We start from the raw sequence: 10769 nt of genomic DNA, 5'->3' as shown, positions 1-10769 counted from the left end.
TCAAAAAAAAAAAAAAAATTCTGTTTTCTACTGCTACGTAAGAAAACACAAACCAGATCCTATCACACTTAAAATAACTAATGAAGTTATTTTGAAAATTACATTACTGGTAATTAACATGTACATGGGACTCCTTCCATTTTTGATACACTTTTTTTGTTTTTTTGAGACGGAGTCTCGCTCTGTCGCCCAGGCTGGAGTGCAGTGGCCAGTTCTCAGCTCACTGCAAGCTCCACCTCCCGGGTTTACGCCATTCTCCTGCCTCAGCCTCCGAGTAGCTGGGACTACAGGCGCCTGCCACCTCGCCCGGCTAGTTTTTTGTATTTTTTAGTAGAGACGGGGTTTCACCGTATTAGCCAGGATGGTCTCGATCTCCTGACCTCGTGATCCGCCCGTCTCGGCCTCCCAAAGTGCTGGGATTACAGGCTTGAGCCACCGCACCCGGCCTGATACACATTTTATTTTGGTTCTAGCTTTCCTTGGGTTTTTTATTCCTGTTTTTGCATATTTTAACAGTTTTCTTATCCATAACTACCTACAGGAAAGTGTTTAATTTTACTTGTATTGGTCTTTCATAATTTTAGTGGCTTATTTTCTTATTATTTGAAGAAGTATATGTAATCTTTTATTAAGACTCTTTATCATAAAATGCCTTCTCAAGGTAGCGTTCATAATAGAGACTCATGGAATGGGAGCTTGAGTTCAGTATAGTGGAAAGAATGTAAGTTTTGGAGTCAGACAGATCTGGGGATTCAAAGTCAAGCCTACCACTTACTTGCTGGTGTTTTCAGGCAAGTTACATGCCATTGTTGAGCCCCTCTTTCCTCAACTATGAAATGAAGATAAAACTTCCTTATGGCATTTTGGTGGTGTTAGAAATAATATTAACAAAGTATTAATAGCTGGAAGTTATTATGATCATTATTGTAACCATTACTATAACTACAAATATACAGATGATTGCATCACCAAACTAAACTAGGATTACCTAAAATGATACCTGGGACCAGATTACTAGTGTTCTGGGGAACAAGCAGCTTTGGAAATTCCTTGTGTAAGATACTAATAAACATCTTGCACTATTTAGAATGATAGAGCTAGAAATTCGAGGAGGCTCAATAAATTGATTTGAGCAGCCTGCCATGGAGTTCATGCCTAGATTTAAAGAATTTAGTGTATTACATTTGGTTTGAAAAGGGAAATGCAAAGCTGAAAAGTAGATAAAATGTATTTTCAAAGTAATTACTTAAATGAATTATATCACTAATAAGAGAAATCATATTAACGAATGAAGTCAATAAGTCCGTATTCTGATGACTAATGAAAAAACATTCAGTAGCAAAAAGATATTTTAAAACATTTTGAAATATTTTATACATTTATTTTATTGACATTTTGGTATTGACTAAATAAAAGACTAATTTCAGTAAAAGTGTTTTATCAACAGATGTAAGGCAATTCTATTCTGAAAGTATATCGTCTTTTAAAGTTGGTAATGGAAATTCAGGTAAAGGAGTTTGAGGGCAATGGTAAAAGGGGTCCAGGATTTTTTTTTTTTTTAAACTTCAGCCATTTCTGCACATTGGCTGGCATTGTTGTATTGAAGTTATTAATCTGCTGAGGCACAGACCACACCACATCTGCTTCCATGATTTTGTTCCCAGAAGCCAGGGGCTTAGTTCATAGCACAGAGACTGCAGCCTTTTCTTGGTTGCTGCTTTCTTTTAGTTAAAAGTCATTAAAGCTTCTCATCCATACAAGGGATATGCCTTGGAGAAAGAGAACAAAAACTATGTAATATTTCCTTTTGCTATATTGGGATACATCACTGGACAGTGAACTTCATTTGTGTCTTTGGCACATATCCTTCCAAATTAAAGTAAAAGCCAACTGATATTCATGGCAAAACTGCTTTTTATTCTGTTTTCAAAGGCATGTGAAAAGATTTGGGGGCTTGCACTTTACTGACCAATGTGTGTAGACAGTTGATGGGACCTAGGCATGTTTGTAGAGTAGGCTGTGCAGCAGCACTAGCAATGAGAGTGGAGGCTCAGCCTGATTTGCATTGAAAATTGAATGTCTTTCAATGTTCCATAGTCCTTTCCGAGTACTGAATCCATGTTTGTTGTATTGGTCTTTAAAGAAGTGGACTTACCAGCTTGGATTATGTTGGTTGTGTCCAAGTATCCATTTAGCATTTGAATCATGATTTCAAAATATCTTCTTCGTGAAACTCAAAAACTTTAGAAATGATTCAGACTCTTCCTGCGTGTTCCATTTAGGTGCTTACCTGGTATATAGGCAACTCACAAGTGAGGAAGGAGGGAGGGTAGAAACCAGCCAAAGGTCACTATGGACATTTTAGGAGCAAACCTGTACTATGAACCATTCCATTTTTAAATGTATTGTAATAAACACTAAGGCCAGTGTTTCCATTCTGTGTATGAATTGAATCAACAAAATATACTAAGTACTCTTTACTTCTGTTATTCTCTAACTTGTTGATCCTTCTACTGTTTGTAATTTTAAAGAGTCCTTGTTTTATAATCTATAGTAGACTATGACTATATAAGTATCAAAACCTATAAATCTTTAGTAGTTTGTAGAGAAAACTCACTAAAATCCTTCATTTAAGTTAGTTGCCTCTGCACATTAAAAACGTACCATTCTGTTTCCTGATATCCTGTCTTAGAGTCAGTAGGTATGTGGAGAGCACCATTAACTTTGTTTAATTAAAATTAATGTGCTAAGTTATTTTCCACATTTTTGTTTTTGGTGCTGTAATATCAAGTGCTTTGTTTTGTGCTCTGATATATCTGCATTTACCCTTCAGATGCAAATAATAGACTTAAATGGGCTTTTATTTTAATATCAGAGGGAACTTTATGCTCAAAGGATACTTTTTCTTGCTGTATATAGTTTTGGTAGACACTGAATAAGTATGATTAGTACTTAATAAATCTATTCATAATAGCTGTCTGTTAATGACATAGTATTTGTAATGAATAAAACTATCCTTACTTTAAACTCCCCTTTGAGTTTTTATTAATATATGTTGGATTCGGCTAAAAGTATATATACTTGTCTTTTTTGTCTCCTAATAACATTACCAATAGCATATTTCAAGCCATTTTTACAAGCAAATATCTTTCAGTTATATAATGTTTAAAATCTGACTTTAAACAGATTTTAGATGGGAATTCTACTTCGTGATTTAAAAGTGTTTGCTAGATGGAAGTTTCGTCTATAAATTCTAAAATGCTATAGTATTCCCCCACATAGTTTTCCAACAGTATTTCACTGGATTTACTAAGGACAGCTTAGATTATAGATAAACAAAGAAAAATGGATTCCAAATTGAAAGCCTCTTCAGGTGGCAAGATAGTGGTAATATTTGTTTGGCCTCACTTTTATACCACTACTTACTGTAAGTAGGTGAAACAAACGTGTCTCCACGAATAATTTTGTTCAATGAATTTTGAGAGGTCCTAACTATGTTTGAGAGTTATGCTGTATAGTTCCCCAGAGAGCGAAGTTAAAAGGCTATAACAAGCATCTGTTAGACGAATAACCTACTTTATAAAGTATTTCTACTTTCGAGTTCTTTAGAGCTAGTTATTTCTACTTCTTTAGAATCAATTATTTCATTTATAAAAGGGTTATGCCACTTCAGCCCTATACATGTAAAGCTATATTTATAATTTCAGAACAGTTTTTAGGGCTTTAGCTTTCATAATAATTTGAATACAGAATGATAAATAACAACTTCTGGTTATATGAGGAATATAGTGGGAACTTAGTTCGAAATTGATCCCACAACCTCCTGGAAAATGTTGAGAGCCACAGAAAAAAATAGAAAAAGGAAAAAATAAAACGTCATAAATTAAAAATTAAGAAGTAGAGAAACCAGTGTACTGCAAACTGAAAGCTAAATTACTAACAGGAATATATATATATATATATCTCCAACACATGCCATAATTGGAATCCCCAAAGAGGAAACGTGATATAATCTTCATCAGTGGCAGTGGTGATGTAGTTGTCACAGCCTGCATATGAGTAAACACAGCTGTTGTTTTTGGTGGCAACTCCAAACCCTCAACAAATCATTTGGACAAATAAGGAAGGAATATGAGTCTTGGTTTTTGCAAGTCTTCTGTTGATGCATTTTGAAAAGATCAAGAAAGTACCAGACCAGAACTTGCAGAAAACTTGTCAGCAGTTTGGAAATCTGCTGCCAATAGTGGAGTACTATTTTTTTTTTTTTAAAAAAGAACTTTTCATTTTGAGGTAATTTACACAGAAAGGGTGTAAAAGGAAGTAGTTACCATAAACCTCTAGTCAGCTTCGTCTAACGTTCACAGCTCCCATAATCACAGTACAATTATTAAGACCAAGAAATTAGCATGGATACAATGCTATTAACTACTTTATAGACCTTGTTGTAATTTTGCCAGTTTTCCCACTAAGATCCTTTTCTGGTCCAGGACATTAGCCATGGTCCCATTTGAATTTAGCTGTCATATTCATTTGTCTCTTCCAATCTTGACTGTCCTTGACTTTCTTTGTCTTTCTTGACCTTGACACTTTCGAAATGTCAGTAATTTTGTAGAATTTCTTTCAATTTGAATTTTTCTGATGCTTTCCCATGATTAGGTTGAAGTTAAGCATTTATAGCAAGAATCCGATGGAAGTGATGCTGTGCACTTCTCAGCGTATCACATCATAGTATCAGTGTCTTATTGGTGATGTTAATTTTGCTTACTTGGTTAAGGTGGTCTCTTGACATATTTCTCCACTGTAAAGGTACTAGTTTTCCCTTGTAATTAATAAGTATCTTAAAGGAAGATATTTTGAAACTCTGTAACTATCCAGATCTCATCATTTTTGCCCACTAATTTCAGCATTCATCAGTGACTCTTCCTATCCAGTGATTATTGTGGTATTTGCTGAATGCTTTTCTGTTTCCATTGGTCCTTCTATTTTGATAAATCGGAATTCTACTTTAAAGAATAGCTATCTCTTCTCTCTCATTTATTTATGTCCGACCACTGCATGTCTTGTGCATTATTGAGCTGTATGGGCAAAGTAATGTAAATGCTTTGGAAATAAACTATCAAAACCTCTTTGCCCAGAATTTCAAAGCAAAACATTGAAAGTTGTTTACATGAGAAACTGTTGACAAGTGAAAGTCTAGGAAATGTCACCTACTTTTAGTATTCAGGTAAGTAACAAACATTTAAATAAGAAAAATAAATGTATTTTCATTTTCTAGGTGCCGGAGCAATTCTTATTCCTCGTTTAGACATTGTGATTTCCTTCGTTGGAGCTGTGAGCAGCAGCACATTGGCCCTAATCTTGCCACCTTTGGTTGAAATTCTTACATTTTCTAAGGAACATTATAATATATGGATGGTCCTGAAAAATATTTCTATAGCATTCATTGGAGTTGTTGGCTTCTTACTAGGTACATATATAACTGTTGAAGAAATTATTTATCCTACTCCCAAAGTTGTAGCTGGCACTCCACAAAGTCCTTTTCTAAATTTGAATTCAACATGCTTAACATCTGGTTTGAAATAGTAAAAGCAGAATCATGAGTCTTCTATTTTTGTCTCATTTCTGAAAATTATCAAGATAACTAGTAAAATACATTGCCATGTACTTAAAAATGGTAACAAACTGTTTTCTTTGGCATAGTATTATTATTTTGGAAGTAATCATAGCTCTTTACCAGTAGTGGTAAACCTATGACAAATCCTTGCTTTTAAGTATTAGCAATAGTTTCAAAAATTAAGTTCTGAAAATTGAAAAAATTAAAATGTAAAAAAAATTAAAGAATAAGAATACTTCTGTTATTCTTTTATCTCAGTAAGAAATACCTTAACCAAGATATCTCTTTTGCCTCTCACTTGAGAAGGGAATAGGATTTCAACAATAAGAGAATAAAATAAGAACATACATAACAAAAAGCTCTCTCCAGATCATCCCTGTGAATGCCAAAGTAAACTTTATGTATAATGTAAAGAAAAAAAAAAAAGCTCAAATTATGTTTTTAGTAGCCAAATACTAATGATTAGCTCCTGGAAGTATAGAAAACTCCCATTTTAATGTAATATAAGCATCAGAAAATTGCAAGCATTAGAATTAATTTTACATTCTAATGGTAGTTGATCTTCATAATCAAGAGGCACTGTTCAAGATCATGACTTACTGTTTCAATGAAATTTGAAAACAGACTTTAAAAGTTATCCAGTGCAACTTCCTTATTTTTCGTCAGAGGAAATGGAGGCCTAGAAAGTTTGAGTAACTTGGTCAAGACCACTCAACCTTGAGATTAAGAGAACCTAATCTTCTGACTCCCAGGCCAGGATGTTTTATTTCTCATATCATGTCCAAGGAAAAGAATAAATTATGTTCAGCTTAATTTTAGTATTGAATCTATTTGATTATATTTTAATACGTTGAAAATGAATTCATGATTTTTAATAGTATATGTGACCTGAGCAGAAAATCAGAGAACTCTAAGAAACCTACACTGTGGCCATATAAACCTCAGCAAGAGAAAGAAGCTATGTTCTTTTAAAACAGAATAGAGACCACTTGCTGGTGAAACTCCTGGCTAGTAAGATGTGTGTCCAGCTATACTATTTGTGGCTTGAGCTTTTTTTATTATTACCTTCCTTTCCTGAGTTTTGTAGGCACCATCCTCCTGAATGGCAGAAAATAGACACCTCAGAAAACAGAGGATTTGTGGACTCTTTCCAGCCCTGTGGCTTTTCTTATCACAGCCTTTTATTTATTATGAGCAGAATAAAAGAATCAGCTGGGTGTGGTGGTCTGTGCTTGTAATCCCAGCTATTCTGGAGGATAAGTTGGGAGGATCACTTGAGAGACCAAGAGCTCGAGACCAGCCTGGGCAACATAGTGAGACCTCAACTCTATAAAACATAAAAATTTTAAAAAGCTTGACATAGTGGCATGTACCTGTAGTCCCAGCTACTCAGGAGGCTAAAGCAGGAGAATCCCTTGAGCACAGGAGTTTGAGGGTGTGGTAAGCTATGAATGTGCCACTGCACTCCAGCCTGAGTAACAGGGAGATCCCAACTCTTAAAACAAAAACTAAAAAAAATATGTATACAAGAATCATAAACCATGAAGAGATTCATGCTTAGAAAAAATCAAGATAATAAACCCCCTTCTAAATATTGAGACACTCCATGCTGCTTTCAGACAAATAACTTCTAATTATTCCATATTTTTCAGATTATTAACCAAGATAATCTCCACAGGGAAAATGAAAATTATTAATAATAGAATTGTCTCCTGACTTAAAAAAATTCATACTTTAAAACATAAACTGTTTACCCAAGCTGGTGATACTCTAGTTTGTTAGTATACTATACTTGAAGATATCATCAAGATGACTATAGTTGTATATATTCTCTATTTTTATATGTAAATGTTAACTTAGTTCAAGTATTTTTTGCTTATATCATTAACTGATCATCAAATACAATCCTAAAGATATATCAGAAGCTTTATTTTGGTACAAAGTCATAAGAATCAAAACTTTGTTAGCCATTCACATTAGGTATCAACAGTAATTGTTTGAGGTACTTTTATATCAAATCTGTTACACTGAGCCTTTAGTCACACTAAGAGAATGCAGAAGAAGTTATAGGAAAACGAATCTTCACTGAAACTAGTATTATATAATCTTGAATTAGATGTTTAAAAAACTTTATAGCTTGATATAAAATGAGTTGAAAATTATTTAATAGGAAGCAGCCCTAGGTTTTTGTCACCTGTGTTCAGATAGTATTTCTAGTCTGTGTATTATTTCACTTTTACACTTTGGCCCATTGTTTATTTTCCTTATGGAATTCATCAGATGCAATGAAATTTGAATAGTTGATCATAGCAATAAATTTTAAATTCAGCACAAACACATCTTGAGCATATTATCAGCCAGGCTTCCTTCAGCGATAAGAATGTGGAATCAACATCCAGTACTAAATTCAATAAATGATGAATACTTTAAATACAAGAAAAAGTTAGATTGCAGAAAAGAAGAGGGGCTAAATAGGAAGAAAGTTTTAATTCTCAACAAGAAACACTATTTAGATGGAAAGCTTAAATGTATTCTTATTAAGGGTATTTGATGATACATTTTATTTGCAAAAATAACCAGTGGGTAATTTTTTCTCTGAAAATTTAGCTTTAATGAGTCATAAAATTTCCTAAAGATTTTGGAGATGATATTTCGATTATACCAGCTCTTGCTTTTATTTTGGGAGCCTGGAGAAATTAGAGTGATTGCACCTGTCAAATTTTGTATCTCATCACTTTTGGATCATCACACCGTGACTAAAGTGACTTCAGCATTTTGTCAGCCACCACAGTGAAGAACTATTCCCTGAAAGTTAATCAGTGGCCTGAGAGCCTTTTTTTGCTACTGAGGGGGAAGAAAGGAAAGCTTTATTTACCTCTAATTGAGCTCCGTTCCAAGTCAGTTATCACTGTTCCCTTACACCCAAGAGTTTCATCAGTATCGGAGTCAACTTGTCAAAACACTGGTTCTCAGATGTTTTTTTCAGAGGATCTTCTTTTCCCCACATGGCCAGATTTCTTTACAATTAAGAAAATAAGAGATACAGCATATTCTTGGTTAAAAACCAGTTTAGATGGTGTTACCAAATGAAAACAAGTCTGTATTAGCAAATGCCACATTATATTTAGTCGTATTCTCACTAAATTCTCCTTTATTAAAATGATTTCTGCATCTTGCCTAGACAATGCACTTACATATTTACAAGTGTTGTATGTCAATGTGCATGTTTTGAATTTCCTAACAGTGCCTAATCTTAGTAGTTTCACAGTAGTTATGTAAAATCTCTTTAACTGCAAAATACTATAAAATATTACTTGAAATATTAAAAGTATTAGTGCCATTTCTAGCTGTGGCAAGGCACAAGTCTTACTATGACTGACTTATGTCTTCTCATAGATTTCAGTACAGCATCTGAGTAGTGGATCTGTTTACTGACAGCATACACAAATTAGGTCTTGACCTAATTTCTTCATTAAAAGGGAGAAGATTTGAAATAGAGCTAATGTAAATAAATAAAATTATTTAAATAACATCAGTGGCTGAATACCATCTGTTGAGGAATAACTTGGTAAAAATATAGAACATTGATAATATACAATAATGACTTTCTAAAAAATGAATCCGATCTTTTTGGCTCACCTGGCTTCCCTTAATAAGAAAATTTGAGAAACTTGGATCCGAAAAGTACAGTAGTATACTTCCTAACATTAAATTCCTGACTGTAATAGTTAATACTTTGGCAGCATTATGGTTAGTCTTGTTTATGCCATTGGCACTTACTAGGCTAAACTTTCTGAAACTGATTGGTTTTGACCTATGAGATAAGGAAACATGCTCAAGAAATGGCTAGAAATGCTATTTATTGCCCTATGATAAGTGAAATAGCAAATCACTCTGATTCTTAAAATTTCATATTAAAATTAGTTCCTCCATGCATGTGTGCACAAGTATATGCAGACACACACACAAATCAGTAATCTATGTGAACTAGATACGAATACTAATTTGCTGTTCAAATTGGGTCCAGAAAGGTGCTGTTTTGAAAAGAACACTAAAAATATTTCCTTAGAGTTTTCTTGATAACAAGAAAATACATGTTTACACCCCGAAGAAATTCAGCTGTGGGTGGATTTTTGTTTTTCAAAATGATTTTGTTAGTTTGAATGAAACCTAAATATCATTGCACTCAAGTCAATTCTTTTAACATTTTTCTTTATAACAGAATATGAAACTCTGTCTTAAAGTATTGTAACTTTTCTGAATTTTCAATAAAATATTTTGGTTGTGGTTGCCTTTTAGATACATTTTTCTTTTATAAGGTTAAATGACATTTATAAGTGTCATAAGCTAAAAATGGCACTAGTATAATATTCTCATAATAACATTTTAATTGGTCTTTATGGTTAATTCTCGGTTATGCTGGAAGTTGATACTGTGTACTTCTAAGATTTAAGAGCAGAAGTTGATTAAAAATGAAAGAACACACTCAAAACTGTGACCTGAACTTCCTGCAGCATGAATGCAGGATGAACTGTCTGCAGATGCTGCATTCATGATTTAATTTACTGCTTTTGTAAGGTCAAGAATATGTATCAATCATTTTGTTTGCCTTTGGAAAGCATTATGCCAATCCTGTAATAAAAGATCATAAAGATATTTATACCTTCACATTAGTAATCCTGCTCTTGTGAACTTTATGCATAAAGACATATCATAGTTCACAGAAGAGAGCTGCTATGCCTAAAGGTGTGTGACAGCATTGTGTTTTAATGTGAAAAATTGGAAACAACCTGCATGTTCAGCAAGAGAGGGATCATAAATTATGATAACCTGGAATACAATGAAGATTATATTACACCAAATGTATACTGAGGACTGATAATTTGGGAAATTAAAAAATACATAAATTTTAATTGCAGCTCTACAAAATATGCTTCTGGGCCAAGACAAGGAGATTTGTGGAAAATGGAACCATAATGTCAGGATAAAGAAATAGGTTTTACTGTTTTTAAATGACTAGTGAAAGGAGGGATGTGAGAGGAATAAGCAGAAATGGTTTTGGGAACAGGACGTTGATAAAGCCTTAGTAGTAGTACATGCTTCTGGCAAGCAACAGAAAGAACACAAAGACACACACACACACCCCAAATTAGAT

The 10769-nt window shown here is 33.7% G+C and overlaps 1 protein-coding gene across 2 annotated transcripts in view; it reads left to right on the top strand.

Annotated features, from left to right (window-relative positions):
• LOC108515045 (proton-coupled amino acid transporter 4) overlaps positions 1 to 9899 on the top strand; it is a 26845-nt gene extending 16946 nt beyond the window's left edge. The window contains exon 6 of one of the 2 annotated variants that reach the window (XM_017851627.1): positions 5276 to 9899. In XM_017851627.1, coding sequence (XP_017707116.1) covers positions 5276 to 5583 — 308 coding nt within the window. In that variant the 3' untranslated portion in view covers positions 5584 to 9899. The remainder of the gene's footprint in view (positions 1 to 5275) is intronic. The other variant, XM_017851628.1, reaches the window with a different exon arrangement.
• Positions 9900 to 10769: the final 870 nt, after the last annotated feature.

The sequence above is a fragment of the Rhinopithecus bieti genome, unplaced genomic scaffold, assembly GCF_001698545.2.
Source record: "Rhinopithecus bieti isolate Rb0 unplaced genomic scaffold, ASM169854v2 scaffold_32422, whole genome shotgun sequence".
Taxonomy (NCBI): Eukaryota; Metazoa; Chordata; class Mammalia; order Primates; family Cercopithecidae; genus Rhinopithecus; species Rhinopithecus bieti.
The sequence above is the reverse complement of the archived record's forward strand: the minus strand, read 5'-3'. Positions and strand labels throughout refer to the sequence as shown.